The sequence below is a fragment of the Balaenoptera physalus genome (genome assembly GCF_965194825.1).
Source record: "Balaenoptera physalus genome assembly, chromosome: 11".
In the NCBI taxonomy this organism is placed as follows: domain Eukaryota; kingdom Metazoa; phylum Chordata; class Mammalia; order Artiodactyla; family Balaenopteridae; genus Balaenoptera; species Balaenoptera physalus.
Window position 1 is genome coordinate 91,942,682 of NC_138896.1, and position 17,792 is coordinate 91,960,473.

The following is a 17,792-nucleotide window of genomic DNA, read 5'->3' on the forward strand; positions in this document are numbered from 1 at the left end:
GAAAACGTAACATAACACTAAAGAATGTTCTTTTCTGAAGGCAGGCTAAGTTGTACGCTTCAGGAAGCTATGGTTTAGCAAACATCCCTATGCAATGTGTCTCCACATAAAACAGGGTAAGGATCTTGCTAATGATTTTTCTGACAGGTATATGGCATCTAATAAAGCCTGTAGTGCTGAATATATGTACTGAACCATATTTCCTTATGACACAGACTCTGTCTTCTTTCTAAGCCTAGAAAGAGTGTGTTACACTTTGGACTGGGGGATGGGGTACAGAGGAGGCAAGGAGGGATCACCTCACGTGCTCTGTCCCCCTTCCTTTCCTCTCCCAGAAGGAAAAGGGAATACCTCAGCTGCCAAAGCCACAAGTTGCCCAAGATACACGGTGTTAGGAATTCCATGATTGTGTGTTCTCCAAACTCATAGAGTGAAACCCAAGCCCCCAGTACGATGGAATTAGGAGGTGGGGTCTTTGGGCATAATTAGGCCATAAGGATGGAACCGGCCCCCCACCTCCCATAATGGGATTAGTGTCCCAATAAGAAAAGGAAGAGAGTTAGCCCTCTCCCTCCACCATGTGCATATATAATGAAAAGATGCCCATCTGTCTATAAGCCCAGGAAGACTGCCTTCACCAGGACTTGACCATTCTGGCACCCTGACCTTGAACTTCCAGCCTGCAGAACTGTGAGACATCAATGTTTGTTGTTGAAGGCACCCAGTCTACGGTATTCTGCTATAACAGCTGGAACTAAGACGCAGGGTGGCTGGTAGTCAGAAACAGATTACATAAAAATAATAGAGTAAGAGTAACAATGAGAGTAACAGAAGCAACAGTAATAGGGCCAGGATTTAGTCTATGCCTTTTACGTGTTTCTGTAATTTATCTTAATGACAACCTAATTCAGAGGTACAATTATTATTCTTGTTTTATAGATAAGGAAACTGAGGCACACAGACTCATCCTCCCAAGCACCACTGTGTGGTATGACCATCAGGATTAGGACAAGAAGTGAGTTTACGAAGAAGAAAACCCTTCCCAGTTTGTTTGGAATGGCACCAAGAATCTCTACGCTAAGAACTCTACGCACAGAATTACTATGCAAATGAAAAACATCACTCTGCGTGGTGAAGTAAGTCAGGGGTGGTTGTCTGGGTCTCCTAGTGGATCTGAGGAGACCAGAACAAGCAATAGAACAATTAGAAACATGAATCCAAGGGCATCATGAATGCAGCAGCATAGGTGGAAGGACATTTTATCGATGTTGAATGATAATCCTTATGGGTTGTTTTGAGCCCACGTTGTATAAAAACTGAAGCCAAATTAACTGCAAGGCCAGCACCAGGGAATGATCAGATAAAACTGAAGGCAAAAAAAAAAAAGACAAACCACCTGACAATAGATTTATTAAGAATACCTTATAAGAACCTGCCGTAGAGCACAGGGAACTCTACTCAATACTCTGTAATGGCCTATACGGGAAAAGAATCTTAAAAAAAAAAAAAGTGGACATATGTATAACTGATTCACTTTGCTGTACACCTGAAACTAACACACTGTCAATCAACTATACTCCAATAAAAGTTATTTTAAAAAAGAATATGACAAGAAAAAAATTTTTTTAATGTCAGGAAAAAAACAAAAAATAAACAAAAAGAATACCTTGGGTCCCTTATACTAAAACGGTGCTAATGTAGGAAGTAACTGAAAATAGCTCTGTAGTAACAGTAGACCCTCAGACATCTGTCTTTGTGGAGATACCCACCTTATAAATGGTTTGCTATCAGTGCAAATGATAAGATTACCCCAATATTTCAGTTATAGCCTGTGGTGTGGGTGTGAATAGGCAGAGCTGGAATTTGAGGCCAGGCAGTTGGATTCCAAAACCTGCATCCTTACCCACTAAGCTATTTCCTCTGCAGATATTACTACATATTTTCGGCACATCTTTCTCCAGTCCTAGAAGCCATGGACCAGGTCACGGGGTCATGGATGAGGTCACAGAGTGAGGGGCACCTGTTGAAGATGTTTTCCCACCAGCACGTGCCCTTCATCACACTGATTATGCCACTGCCTTAGCTCTAGCCTAGGACTTCTGCAGTGATGTGGCAATGACCTGTGCAGAATTTATGGACACACTTATGCTAGAATATACATCTCTGCTTCCACCAAGAGGACTTTGGTGCCAGCAAACTTCAAGTCTCCTAAAAGGCATACCAGGCCAAAGCACCTGCCCTCACACCCTTGCCAAAGTTCTCAAATCCTAACTTTTCACCCAGTGTTTGAAGCACCTTGGAAAACACAACAAAATGCTTCTCCCATTCCAAAGGTGAGAAAATCACACTAAGGATCGTGCTACACTGTGTAGCTTTAGAAGCGTCTCTTGAAAACACAGACAGACAACTGATTTTGTTAGTCTTGGCAAATCTGAGAAGAGGAGATTACAGCCCAAGAAGATACAGTGAGAGACTTCACCCTGACCTTAACGTACTTATTCAAGTGCATATTTGCATGTTTCTGCATGAACACAAAATGAGAGTGAAATATGCGGTGACCTCATTGAAAAGAGCCCCATGAAAGTCCGTGGCACTAAGTCAGTCTGTTTCCATATTGCAAACCTCACGCAGTATGTGGAATACTCGTCAAGCATGTAGGATGGCAAAAGAGCTGAAGGAAGGAACCCGGCATCACACAGCTCCTTAGACCTTCCTCCCCTGCGGAAGCGAAAGCGCTGTTTCACTGGAAACGTGATAATTCCTGGTCATATCCTCCGTAACATCCTTTTATGTTTGTTAAAGCATCTAAATTTTACTACAGATAGAACCTTGCAAACAGATTTCAAAAGCCCTTAGACTTATAATTAATTCTAAGTGGCCTGCAAACAGTAGATTTCAGTAAAACTAAGCACAATGTTTATTACTAATAATGAAGCGTTTTCTTCAAAAGCCTTAATGACAACCCGAGGAGAGGGAGGGAAGTCAGGCATCACTTATTCAGTCAACATGTGTGGACACCAAGGAAGAGCTTAATGGATGTTTTTTAATTCACAGCAGACACAACAGGCTGAAAGCCAAGTGTTTCTGACCTGGGAGAGCCAGGTAGTGGAGAGAGAAATGGGTTTTGCTTTGCATTCCAGAGGGCTTGCCTTCAAGTGAGAACCAAAGTTTGGAGGACTGATGGGGGAGTGGGCAATTTCTCACCACGCAGTTAAGTCAATGAATGAAAAACAAAGTCCGAGTTAGGGAGCTAAGTGGGGTTCACACATTGAGAGAACAGGAGAAAAGTTGGGGGAAACAGCAGAGCAGTGTGTATTCGGCTTCCTGGGTAAGGCCCATAGGTATATGTTTATTGATGTTAATATTTTTCAGTGCACAGGGCTTTCACTTTGGTGAAAATCCAAAGACGTGATTGGACTCAGAAGCTTATACACCCTTTTAACAAAGGATGATAAATTGTGGAGAGTGACCGGACAAAGGAAAGGGGGTCTGGGGTCCCTAGAGGTGGTATATGGTGTGACTGTGCTGAGGAAATACAGGGTACACACATTTGCTTAGTAGGTTTGTTATGCAGACTCAAGTGGTAAGAAAAAGGGATACCTTTACAAATGTAAATTTATGTCACCTTTAAAAGGGTAATTTATGCCCTGATTTCAGGCAGATAGAGGAGGTCAGAGAGCTCCTCCTGGGTCTGCTGTTTTTCAACTGCCTTCAGTTCAAAGTAATTCTTAAGTGACATTTTTTGGGGTGGCATATTCTGATCCCCCTTGAGAGACCAAGTTTTACATCTGAAGTGACTGAATCACTTTCACTTTGCAAGATTTAACCTCCCACCCCACCCCACCTGCACAACGGCTGCCACTGCCAACATGCCAGCAGACAGAGGACCCAGGTACTTTGACTTCAGTTCTGCTTCTGCACAACTGGGTTGTGACTATAATGTTGATCCCATCACGTACCCCATGAATAAATTAAATGACAGCGACATAATCCTGTTATTCTCGATACTAAGCTTCACTAAACAGAACTATGAAGTAGACCTGCCTGCAGGGCTTTCCCTCTCTTTTTTCAGGAGGGAGTTTCTCTCTTTCTTCCCTCGACCCTATCCCTTCACCCAAATGGTTCACTGCAGGTCATTCTACTGCAGGATGCCACCCACCGTGGGCTGCCCTGCTGTGTTCCAGGGCAGCGAGGACTTTGAATCAATCTTTCTATCATTCTCCATGATCGGTCCTGACCTATAAAACCTCTCCTCCCAAAAGGGACAGCCCCCCTTTCCCAATGATTTGCAAAGCAATCTGCTGTCCTACCTCAATGACCTGCAAGAGCACAGCAGCTCCACAACCTTCTGATAAGGGGATGATGCCTTGATATCACCGGCCACACACAGGTATAGAAGGAAGAGTCTCTTCATTTTAAGGGATTGTATCTATATTTCTCTGAAGACCTTCTGTTTATGATAAATGATGCTGGATATCCATTTACAGAAGAAATATGAAGCTTCTGTTTTCCGTAAATTTAAGTAAAAAGTCAGTCAATTTATGGGACCACTGCGTAGGACGCAGAACAATAGGACACAGTGTGGCAAAACCTTGAAGGTGATACCTGAGGTGGGTGAGAATGCTACACAGGAATGAGTTTTCAGGGCTGGAATTTTGGTCTTGTGGTAGCAAGGGGGCACTCCCCTGCAAATCGTATCTGGCCGGTAACTGCCTTCTCCCACAGGTAAAATCAGGCTTGTTCAGAAGCTGTGTTCTATTCCGCGCTGCATGCATTTAGGACTTAAAAACACAGAAGAAATGTGGAAAATTTGGAAATGTTTACAAAAGGGTAAAAGGAATCATTAAGTGCCTGGAAAACACATCTAGATGAAACATGGGATTTTCCAAGAAAGGCAGGTAAGGAGGGAATAAATTTAACTCCAAGCAGAGGACATTACTGGCAGCTGTGATGAGAGCCCTCAGCAGGGGTCAGTGGGCCAGCTGGAGACACAGGCCTCCCTCACTCCTCAGTCAGGGTGGACCAAAAGCAAGAGGACGGACCTAGAAAAGGAGGGAGTTCCGGTCCCAGAGCACAGCGTGATTGGCTGTTTCTACCACGTTTTGGGCCACTTGCCTCCCAGCCTCAGCCCCTCCAGCTAACAAACGGGGATAACAATTCCTCTGCCACCCCCATCAGCATCTCTGATTTGCTGAGGGCCTCAAAGTACAAAAAGACATATTATTCAATATGTCCTGATGGAAAGCAATCATTAATACCACATGATAATTACACTGCATCTAAACATAGACGAGGGAAAAACAGACACTATTAGGGATGTAATTTTTTAGTGCTGACAGAGCGAGAGTTCAGGAATCAACATATGACCACAAAATAAAAAGACAGTGGGGCAAAAGCATATCCTCAAATGACTTTAAAATCAGCACCCAGGCTAGTTCTCAAATACTAAGGACTATTCACAGATATTAAGGACACAGGCTGAAATCCCCAAACTCATCGACAAGTTAAATACATTCTCGTAAGTAGAGGTATTTGCAGTGGTATAATCTGGGGAATGACTGCTTGAAATAAATCATCTAGAAGTAGTGGTACACAGTTTTGTGATTTAAAACATGATTGAGGAATGTACAAGAAGATGTTCCAATAGAAGCAGGCCAATAACGGCAGACGAATTCATTATTATCATCCAGCACTTACTAGGTGATTTTTACGTCCTTGTGCCATTTCATTCTCACAACCTCATGATGCAGTTGGTATCATAATTATTCCCATCTTAGAGATGAGCAAACAGATACAGAGAAATTAAGCAACTTGCTTGAGCTACTAAGTTGCAGATGTGAGATACCAACCCAGGCAGTGTGACCACCCTACACCCAGGCCCACATCCTCCCCGGTCAACTGATGAAGCTGAAGCGTAGAATCCAACCTTCTGTAAAAGCTGCCAACAGCTGAGGGCTTACTAAGTACCAAGCGCTACTAAGAACTACGCAATCTCATTTAACCCTCGCTCAACCCTAGGGAGGAGGAACTGCTACCACCTGTTTTACAGATGGAGAAACGGAGGAGGACAGACACATCGGAGACACGACAGAACTTCGTGACCCCTTGGGGCAGTGTTTCATTATCATCCCCCTATGTTGAAGGAGTCCTTTTCCTAATCACTTTCTTGTGAAACTTTAATACCACCACTATATATCTCTTTATGTACTGTATGCCTATCTGTGCTTTCTACATAAAAACAGCATGATTTTTTTGGCCACACCAAGCATCAATTTTTGTCGCCATTGAGAATGTGTGGTTACAGCTTAACAGATCGTTATGTGAGCAGTCTGCTGTGACAGGAAAGTGGTTCATTTATTAATTTCTCATTCATTCATCGAATCCTTCAGTATGTATGGAGTGAAAGGAACCAGGCACAATATAGTACTCCATTTATATGAGGTTCAGTAAAAGACAAAACCAATGCACGGTGACAGAAATGTGAATAGTGGTTGCTTCTGGAAAAGAAGGACTGGTAAGAAGAGGGCATGAAGAAAGACTTCCCGACAGGATGGAATTTTTTCATCTTGATCCGGGTGACAGTTACATGTTTGCGTATCTTTGTCAAAATTTACCAAACTTCTACACTTAAGAAACCTGCATTTACTGAATAAATTATATCCCAATGAAGTTTTTAAGAAGGTATTTCCTAGTATGTGCCGGCCTGGGTACTTTAAATTGGTCCCTGAAGACCCTATGTCGCTTGCTGCCAGATACCAAGGCTCAACCAATGCTCTGTTGTCATCACACAGGGTCAGGGAAACAAACTAATCCCTCGGTGTAACTTTACCAATGTCTTCCTGGAATCCCAGGCACAGTTCTGATGACCCAATGTCACAATAGCGTGGGAAAAGTCTAATGAGGACCTCAAAAAAAAAAAAAATCAGTGGGCTCTAAGAACTTCTACATGAGGACAGGCTTTAGAATCAAGTGCTCTGAGGTTTACACAGCGGTGCTGGGAAGAGGTAACAAGGTTCATAATGTCACCACGGGGAGAAGTGAAGGGGACCCCTTCCCGGACTCTGAGCATCTGTCCCTCTGGACGGTGGCCCACGTGCTGTCTTGTGACACTGCTTGTACTTGGCACTGAACGCTTATTTACAACAGCACTGTTATTCTGCTCTCCACATGCTTAGGTCATTTTCTCAAATAGTTCAGAGACAGCCTGTGGTAGGGACTGCGTCTTTACACCCGGCTTAGGGCCCTCTGTGGCCACATGAGGCACCTTACAATCAGATTCCTGGGGCTGCATAACCATGAGTACTAAATTTCCTGAACCAGATACTGGGAGAAGTGTCTGAAAAAAGATCTCTGCACAACTCCTGTGCAAGTGAGAGGCTGCCGAAGAGACACCGATCTATTGGAATTTCTAAGACATTAAAAGATTTAAGGGCAGAACACACGATTTAAAACTGGCCTTTCTAGAAAATTCAGGACACATAGTCAATGCAAGTATGAAGCAGCCTTAAAAGCCTTATCTTGTGTACAACAATGTATTAAACTAGAGGAAGGGGAGAAACCTGATAGAATTTGCTTTGGAAGAAAACAGTAATGTGATCAACTAAATAAACCAGGTTTTTTTTTTTTTTTTAATGTTCATCCTAAGAGTTGGGTAGAGAAAGAACTAAGAGATCTAAGAGCTTACATTTGCTGACAACCTACCATGTATCAGGTCTCCTGCTAAGCCTGATAAAGACATCATCTCGTTCGGTCCTCATACCCACCCATGGAGGCAGGTGCTACCATCACACCAGTCTTACACAAATTAAAGGGCTGATCCCTGCCCAGTTTAGGATGATGGAATTTGAACGTGGAGTAGGACACGGGTCCGAGACCTTCCACTTTCAGGCTCAACACTATCCTGCCCTGTGGCCTTCAGTAGGCTTGCAGGTGGGTGCCAGGGCCTCTCACTGATGGCAAATAGAGCCCAGAGAGGGAGCGGCTCAGCTGGTGCTTAAATGAGGACACAGAGCGATATCGTCAAACCCACACCAGAGGCACGAGGGTCTGGGAGACGATAAGGTTCCACACGTCACCAAGAGAACAGCAGGCCACTCGGGCACGTGCTCAGCTGGCCTTTGGGGTAGACGTGGCTGAGGGCTGCTCTGCCAGAGTGGACATGAGAGCTGAGGTCAGGGCACAGCCCCGGGGGGGCGCTGCCAGCACGCCACAGGTCTCAGGTTGGGTGATTAACTGTCACACGTGCAGCAGGTTTCTTGATCTTACCTGTACCGTTTGTACTGTGTAGATTTTCTTCAGATTTGATGCGCACTCAGCTGCTGTGGCACCAGGGAGGGATCTAAGCAAACAGAAGCAAAAGAGCAAAGAAACAAGGAAAATGTTTCAGTGTTCATGAAACATTCCACAGTGTAATGTAAGTCTGCAGGTCTTCACACAAATCAGGTCTGAAACCACAGACGCGGACACTTCTGGGATGCTGGTTAGAATTTAAAATGTGAAACTCCTACTTTGTCAAGTCAGGTGTTCGCGTCTCCTAAAAATAAGCATATTTATCCTGTGGAGGTTTAACAGGAAAACTGGAAATGTAAGAAACACATTGGAAACCTTAAAATCACATTTTAAAAAATACAAAAATAACCATGTTGCAACCAAGCCTTTTTGGCCTAGGACTCTGGATAGGAAACTGGGTCTGTTGTATAGATGACAATGACAATGACAGTGCAGGGTTCTGACCTGGTTATATGTTTGAAAAATTTGTTAGTTCCTTGGTGGTAAATATTCATGAACTCTTGGGTGACCTTTTGCCAACTTTAAGAAAACATGATTACTAAAAGTCACCCTTCGCCTCACTTGAATTTGCATGTGTTTCCAAAACACCTGCCTTTAGAAAATACTTTCAGTTATTTTCTCTGGCGGATTTAATTATCTCTGCTGAACTCTGCGGTCAGAATACATTCATCTTTAGTTTGCCGTATGTTCCACTAGATGGCAACATACTACCAGCTTATTCACCAGAAGAACCATCCACCGTGACGGGCTTTACCCAGCACCATGTCCTGGGTTTGGGGGTAACAGGACGTGGTCTCATTAATCTGCAGAAGTGAAGCCTCTCCATCCTTGCTACCTCTCCTTTCTCCCTACACTGAATTAGCAGGTCTCACTCAGGAATGTTGGGGTCCAGCGACATCAGGCCTAAGGTTGAAAAACTCAAGTAATGCTTGACAGCCCCATGTCTGGCTGTAAGAACTAAGAGGCTGGCGGTGTGGAGCAAGCACCAGCTCACAGCTGACCCACCAGGATCTGGAATCTATAAAAGGAATGCTCCTTACCAGCCACTGACCCTCCGAGACACAGTCCCCAGGGGATCTCAAGATGGTGAACTTCCTGGCAAGACATGTGCACAAAACTGAGCCCGCTCAGAGGTGGAGGGGATGGCAGAGCAGAGGGCGAGGCCCAGGTGTGCGGCAAGCATCAGGCACCAGGGGCACAGCTCTGCAGACTACAGTCCTGGAATTATGGACCAGTCATATGGACCTGGGTGTTGAACCTGATATAAAAGACGCACTTCTGAACACAGCTCCCTAGCCTGGAGGTCACAAGGAAGCATAATTACGGACTAGTGTGGAGGCAAACAAGGGACCCTGTTGAGCGGGGGGAGTCTGATAAATAAATCTTCCCCAAAGCACCAGGTTTACAACTCTTTTCTAGTTATTATGAGTGTGCCGGACGTTGTTTGTTTGACAAACGCAAATCCACGATAACCACCATGACTGCATTCTGCCGCCAGACCCGAAGCCTCAAATAGCTACGTTGCAGGACGTGATGAAGAGCAAGGCACTGGATCAGCACCTGCGACGGTGGCGTCTGACCCACGATGCATCCGTCGCTCTATCTGGACTGCCCGGGGTACGACTGTATTGACTTAGATAAATACTAATTTGCTATTTGATACAGGTTTTATGCTGTTTGGGGTTTAAATTACAAAAGGATTGGGGAAAAAAACTAAAAAAAATCCCCCAAAACCTTAACCTTTTCTGAGTAGGTTTTCACATGAACAATCTATTGCCTTTCTATGAAAATCTACTGGCATTTATTCTAATACTGACTTTTCTTCCTTTGAAGAGTTTAGCTGACTTCTCCACCAAATGTGCCCGGAAGATATACCCCTGGCTGCCCAAAGCATATAGCAGAATATAGACAGGGTTCTTTCCCTAGTGGGATTGGGGGAGGGGGTGGTATAAGGATCCAAAGGTAGGAAATGTCCTTTGCATTTTTTCATTTTTAAAACTGTGTATTTTGGGGCTTCCCTGGTGGCGCAGTGGTTGAGAATCTGCCTGCCAATGCAGGAGACACGGGTTCGAGCCCTGGTCTGGGAAGATCCCACATGCCGCGGAGCAACTGGGCCCGTGAGCCACAACTACTGAGCCTGCGCGTCTGGAGCCTGTGCTCCGCAACAAGAGAGGCCGCGATAGTGAGAGGCCCGCGCACCGCGATGAAGAGTGGCCCCCGCTTGCCACAACTAGAGAAAGCCCTCGCACAGAAACGAAGACCCAACACAGCCATAAATAAAATAAATAAATAAAAATTAAAAAAAAAAAAAAAAAAAAAAAAACTGTGTATTTTGAATTTTTACTAATTTTTAAAGCTACCATTCAATCTATGACGGTTTAGCATGAGTATAATTTGAGTGTTCACCTCATACAACATGTCAACTTAAGCAAATACAACATGAGAATACCACCATTTCACCCAGAAAAAAAATCACTGATAAACCTTTGCTTTATATGCCTCTTTTTAAATGCCTCTGTCTCCACGTTCTGGTCTTTTACTCATATTCTAGCAGCAGACAATTATACAAAGTCATTTAGGTCTGTTCAGTTTCACTGCACTAGGTTTCTGAAGAAACGTCTATAGTCTCCAGAGTCCAAGAAGGGCTCTAGCATGAAACAAGGAGGCAGCGCTTCATACGACAACAATGCCAGGGGCTGACGTGCGTGGACTGAATTCTTGCTTGTGCGCTCAGCGAGTCACCTTCATCACAGCACTGAATCCTCGCAAGCCTGCGTATTCAGATGTCATTATTATTTCCTACCATTTTACAGCTGAGCAGCCCGGTGCCTACAGAGGTTTGATAAGGTGCCTCAGGCCACAGAAACCTGATTTGCGTACAGGTGACCTGAGACTTCCTGCTCTTTACCCCTCACTGCTAAACTGTCCAGTCAAGCCATGTACACACTTACTTTTTTTAAAAAATAAATTTATTTATTGATTCATTTATTTTTGGCTGCGTTGGGTCTTCGTTGCTGCGTGCGGGCTTTCTCTAGTTGCGGCGAGTGGGGGGGGTCTACTCTTTGTTGCAGTGTGTGGGCTTCTCATTGCGGTGGCTTCTCTTGTTGCAGAGCACAGGCTCTAGGCACGCGGGCTTCAGTAGTTGTGGCTCGCGGGCTCTAGAGCGCAGGCTCAGTAATTGTGACGCACAGGCTTAGTCGCTCCACGGCATGTGGGATGTTCCCGGACCAGGACTCGAACCCGTGTCCCCTGTGTTGGCAGGTGGATTCTTAAGCACTGCGCCACCAGGGAAGCCCCTACACACTTACATTTTTTAACGGAGTTTTATAATTGACTCTTGGTGTGTTCTCATCAAGGCTGCCGTTTTGCTGAATCCTACTTTTAATACAAGATTGTGTCCACGTTATGTTCTTCGAATAGTCTTTCCATCAGATCAAGGTAGAGAAGGTCCTCGCTAAAACCAACAGGATCACGCTCAACAACAGCTCTATTCTGCTTAACATCTTAGGATGCTGATGTATTGGTGTTTGAAAGGAAACGTGTCAGCTTCTATGGAAAATGACTTGCCTAATGTCTTTTTTTTTTTTTAACATCTTTATTGGAGTATAATTGCTTTATAGTGTTGTGTTAGTTTCTGCTGTATAACAAAATGAATCAGCTATACATATACATATATCCCCGTATCTCCTCCCTCTTGCGTCTCCCTCCCACCCTCCTTATCCCATCCCTCTAGGTGGTCGCAAAGCACCGAGCTGATCTCCCTGTGCCATGAGTTGCCTAATTTCTTAATGAAGGAGGTTGGATTCTCTAATTTTCAAGGTTCCTTCCAGATGCTGGACAGTTTTATGAATATCCAGGTGTCAAAATAAGAAAAATGCTGTCGGACCTTCTGACAGTAGTGAATGGTTGGCTGGCTTGGCCAGCGCAAGGAAAGCCATTCTCCTGCAAGCCAAATCTGATCCAGACAGTCACTAGAAAACACTAAAAAGCCTATACCTCGTGCCTGAACCTCAGCCATCTTTAGCAAACAGAACTGGGCCATATCCACAAAATCAATTTTAAAATGGAAAACAAGCCGAGATTTGTAAGTGATCTGCCTTGTAAACAGGTCAGTCTGTACTGGACTTGCTGATTCAAAGTTGAACTGGAAGCCGTACCATCTACAGTTACTGTTTCTTAAAGTAGCAGTGCGGGCAGCTGCTGGCAAAGCTGCAGCCCCGGCAGCAGGCAGCCGGCAACCCTCTCTTCCCTTTTCCTCTAACAGAAAGTTGCGGCAACTGGAAGGGAAGTGTGTGTAGTGGATTTCAATGAAGGAAACTTTTTTTTTTTTTTTTTTTACTGGTATCATACATACAGTACATTCTCACATCTTTAAAAAAATCTTTTGACTTCCTTCATGTTACAAACCCAAACCTCTCAACAGAACCCTAACCAAACCCTCTCTCTGCAGACCAAGGGCGCTCATCTAGGTAGAGGTGATGGGGCCTCTGAGGAGAAGACATCTGGCAATACCCAGAGACATTTCCGGTTTTCACCACTGGAGGGGTGCCGCTGGCATCGAGTGGGCAAAGCCAGGGCTGGACAGGACAGCACCCGCAACAAAGGGTGATCAGGTCCAAAATGGCAAGAGTCCACGCTGAGAAACCCTGCCGTGTACGTGCAACAAACAGCCTAAGAAGACCTATAATTTATTTAACCACCAAAGATTCATTGCACGCCTCTTTTAGCTGACGAGGACACAGCAGTGCTCATTCGAGATGAAGCCCTTGTCCTCATGAAGCGTATGCTCTAGAACTGGCACCCCTGCCTCTCTGAACTTCCCAGATTGCTAAAGGCAAAGAAACAATGTTTAGGTTCCTCTTTGTTGGCCTGGGAGGCAGGAAGTGTGAGAAGAAGTTGAGGGAGGAATATACCAGTAATATAACGTTGAATGTGGACAATCGTAGAACCAAGGAATCAGGACCTACTTTCACGTTCTTTGAATACTATGTCACCCTCTCACAGTATACAGCTGGAGCTGAGAACACAGCAATGGAACAAGAAATGCCTCCTGGATGGATCAGGTTAAGGAGTTTGAATTGTTCCACTAGGAGTTTCCCCTCTGATTTAATGACAGTAATATAATAATGGCTTCCTTTTACGGAGCACGTACTATATGAGAGGGGTTTGCATATAGATCTCCAATCCTTACAGCAAGCTTGCCAGGTTGGTATCATTATCTCCATTTACAGACTAGGAAACAAACTCAGTGAGCCTGTTTTTGAGGAGCAGATCCGGGTTCTTTTCCTGGTCTCTCTGGCTCTGAGGCCCACGATCTTCCTCTTGGAGGAGGGCGCTTCTCAGTAAAACACCAAGCAGTCACTGTCAGCATGGGTGGTCACAGACAGCACATCTTCCGCCAAATCCCCCTCTCAGCCCTTCTTAGGTTATCTCTTCCATCCTTGGGCCCACCCACTGCCCTTGCCACTCACTCCCTCCTCCACCACTACCCATTTAGCCACACTGCTGGGGGGCAGGGGCTGGGGGGAGGGAAGAAGAGACGCGGGACAGGGTTAGACGCCACCAGAACCCTTGGCAATAACGATACCCCAAAACGTGATACAAGGAACACAATTCGGGAAGAACGCATTTACAGGTCATCATTTTCGGAGGCTGGACATGAGAGGAAGATAATTTACCAAACAAAAGCCAAGCTGGGCTGTGGCAGGAAGGCAGGAAAGCAGAGGGCTTAGGAGGATGGTCTTTGAAATCGACAGAAGTGAGTTCCAGCTCTGCCAGCCACCCGCTGTGTGACAAGCCTGACTCTCCTGACCCTCGCTTCCCCTTTCTGAGAATGGTCTCTACCCCTACTTAGACTGCTACTTAGACTGCAAGGGCTAAGGTGCATGAAGTATTTACACAGCAACTGGCATCTAACAAGCAACAGTTGCTGTCGTCACCAGCAGCAGCGGCAAGAGCAGAAGAGGAACAGAGGGGGAAGCCATCACAACTAAGAGACACTGAGCGCATTTTCTAATCTGTGGGACCGAGGGCAAAAATCCCAAGAAGTCTGTGAGAGTGACACAGAGCTGAGAAACTCCTGGGTCCATCCTCAGGAAAGAAAGCCCATCCGGTGCCAGTCTCTCTGGGCTTAAGGCCACAGCTTCGAGGAGCTGCTTCCACTTGGACCTGGCGAATCCAGAAGCTGTTATGGGTTAAGGCAGGAGTGGGAAGGGATCCTCCTAGGTCTGCCAAGTAGACGATTAGTGTAAGATGTCAGGGGAACTCTTAATGTTACAAAATCCCCAAGTCCAGCTTTATATTGCCCTTGTGTGTCTTCAACTTAATCACGGAATTAGAGCAAATGCATCTTAAGATTCTCTATGTAAAACTGGTTAAAATCACTTTTCATTTGGGGAATTAGGAGAAGGCAGGAAGTTCAATAAGTTGGACCAACTATTCAACTTAAATGGTTTCCAGGCACATAACCACCATTTACATGCAATAATTCAATGTGTTATTTACAAATCATCTTTATCAATTCATTAAAGCAGGTTCCTGAGAATCTTCACAAGACAGAACTCATTTAGCTCAATTTGAGTCTGAGATGCTTCAAAGCATTTTTATACTCCCTCTTATTCAAGAGATGTTTACTGTGCTCCCAGTAGGTGAAAAGATCACACATTGTGTGCTACATGCATGCATTATTAATTAAACACCATGAGGTAAATAACGGTTGCAACCCCACTCTGCAGATAAGCAAACTAAGTCTGAGGGTGGCGACTTGCCCAAAGGCTCACAGTTGGCTAATAGGAGAGTTGGTACTTGAACCAAGGGTCCCTGGCAACCTGGTTCTTTGTCAGGAGCCTAAACTAATCACTTCCAGCATGACCCCCTACTCTGCTTGGTGCTGCAAACACAACGCCGCACCAAATACATCCTCAACTCTCCTGCACCCTGCAACCCTCAACCCTGACTTTCCAGCAGTCCAAATGTGCCTTCTCCATTAAACCCCACCTGGTTGCTGCAGGCTAAGCTCAGGAATAAAATTCATGGGGACAGATGCCTTTGTCAGTACCTCAGAAATTATCTTAACCATTCCTTGGCTAGCTCTCAGCAGACCACAGTACCACTTACCAGGGACCTGGATTTCTGGAGATGCTTCCTACAAAGGAAAGAAGCTGAAAACGTTTCCCCAAACCCTGCCCACATCCCTGCCACTTATATAGTCCATCAACCAGCAGCATTACCTGGGAGCTTGTTAGAGCTGCAGGGTCTCCAGGCCACACCTGACACCTGCTGAATCCCAGGTGATCTGTCTATACATTAAAGTTTGAGGTTTGTTGACTTATATCATGTAAAGCAAATCACCATAAATGGGAAATAAAAGCTAATGGAATACAGACAGCATCATCGGAAAAATGTAAAAAAAAAAATCATCTTTTTTCACAGATGCATTTTCTTCATCACCCAAAGAGATGATTAAGACGGGGTTATCATTAAATGTGAAGGACAATCCTATAAAGGCACTTAAATATGGGTTTTAGGTGGGGCTCTCTTCTTTTTCTCTGCCAATTTTAAAGCAGGGAGTCCTTGGCTTAATTATCTCCTGTGACACTGGCCCCTAGTTTCCTTATTTGAGAAATTCAGTGGCAGGTCCAGATGACCTCTCGAGTCCTGCCCAGCTCCCATATTCGAGGATATGAAATACGGGAGAACTGTGTCCCATTCCCTGTTCATACGCACAGGGAAGCAGTGCTCAGTGGGGTGAGGGATGCCAGTGCTTGGGGTCACACAGTCCTTACCCCAAATCCCGCTTCTGCTCTACGTTAGCTGTGTGACCTCAGGCAAGGTACTTGTCCGCGCCTCAGCTGTCTCATGTGTAAAATGTTGCAGGTACAGCCTACTTCAGTATTGTGAGCATTCTGTGGATAATTATGTACAGCTCCAGTCTAGTGCCCAGTGCCCTGAAGTAAACAGTTGTGAACGTTAATAGGTTAAAGTGAAAAAAAAATGTTTAAAACTTTACATATGTTACAGGATAGCCAAGTTATGCATAGACATGCCCAGGGCACATGCACACAATAAACGTTTGGTGAAAAAACGAATGATGACTTCACCTTATATGAGAGATCAGTTCATTTCAGCCAAGAGAATAACCTAAACGGGGAAAATTTCAAAGCCAGGGATGTGTCTCCTAAAAGCCCGTCGTCTTGTTGAATTTACTAACATCAGGCTCAGCTGCCAGAGAGAAAATCTGCACAAGCCCAGATACTTGATGAAGGGGATCCCTTGTATATCATTCACTCCATTAAAGGTGATTTCATTTTAATCACTTTTAAATAGATCTGTGGCTTGTGGCTACACCAGCTTCCTGTTTGAGAAAGAGTCACCTGCAAAAATGGGCCAGGGCCTATTAATAACATTTAATAGTGCATCTATTGAAACTATCTATATAATCTAAATGGTTTATTTTTGCAGGTTTATTTGATTTTGATTTTTTCCCCTTCTCTTGTCTATTGTCACTCCTGGCCTATGAGCTCCTTGCTGGTAGCAACTAGGACTCTTTTCATCTCCATATCTAATTAATCCTTTAGTACACGGAGGCTGGGTGAAAGAGAAGTGTAACAGTGTTACAGAGCTGACAACGGAACTAAGAAGGGCCAGGTCACTGAAGTCCTGCCAGCTGTCTTAGGTTTGGAAATAAGGAAATGGCATCTGTAATCCTGAAAACAGGAAAATATATTTTCGAGAAGCTAGTACCAGGTAAGGACTAGTAAGCTTTCTGAGTGAGGACGTTTAGGGCCTTCAGGCCTGTCTGTAGGAAGCAGCTACTGACCCACAGTTGGACAGGCTGGGATCCCCTAGGTCAGGGCCTTTCCCTGCCTGAAGTACCCAGGACCCCTTTGCCTCTTACAGAAAATAAAATCCTGGTCATTAAGAGAGCTTGTGGGTTCAGAAAGGCAAGAACGGGGAAAAAGGATAGGAAAAGTCGAAACTCCAGCCACTTTCTCCCTGTCACCTACGGCCTTCCATGCAGCCCCCTGCCCTCACCTACACCCAGCAGGCCGCTCTGGGATGAACAAGGATAATTTGCGGATCCTCTGTCAAGCCTGGTCCCACCCCGCCTCCATGAGATGTGTTCTTATGGAGACACCATTGGAACACACTTGAACGTACTCTACCCTGGAAGGCGGGTCCCTCTAGAGTTCAGTACCTGGCTGAACTGATGCCACTGAAGCAGATGGTGTGTAACCTCCTGGGAGGCCCAGGCCCACGTTGTCATCTTCGCATTCTCAGCACCTACAACAGTGACTGGCGACTAATATGTTCGTTAATCTCACCAACAAACAGAGCAGTAACTGTGAAGTTTTGGCACCTGAGGCATTTGTTACAAATGCACATTCTACCCCAGAGGTCTGATGGAGCAGGGCTGGGGCAGGGTTGGGAGGCTGTATCTTTTAACACTGTGGGTGGAGCTAAATCCTGATGGGGTGGGGTTGGTGGGCGATGTAGTGAGGGCC

General features: G+C 45.0%; 1 protein-coding gene across 2 annotated transcripts in view; it reads right to left on the minus strand.

The window, feature by feature from the left end:
* Positions 1-17,792, minus strand: part of EIF4E3 (eukaryotic translation initiation factor 4E family member 3) — a 44,586-nt gene that overhangs the window by 21,152 nt on the left and 5,642 nt on the right. For both annotated transcript variants that reach the window (XM_082412390.1, XM_082412389.1), the window contains exon 2: positions 8,266-8,338. In XM_082412390.1, coding sequence (XP_082268516.1) covers positions 8,266-8,338 — 73 coding nt within the window. The remainder of the gene's footprint in view (positions 1-8,265; positions 8,339-17,792) is intronic.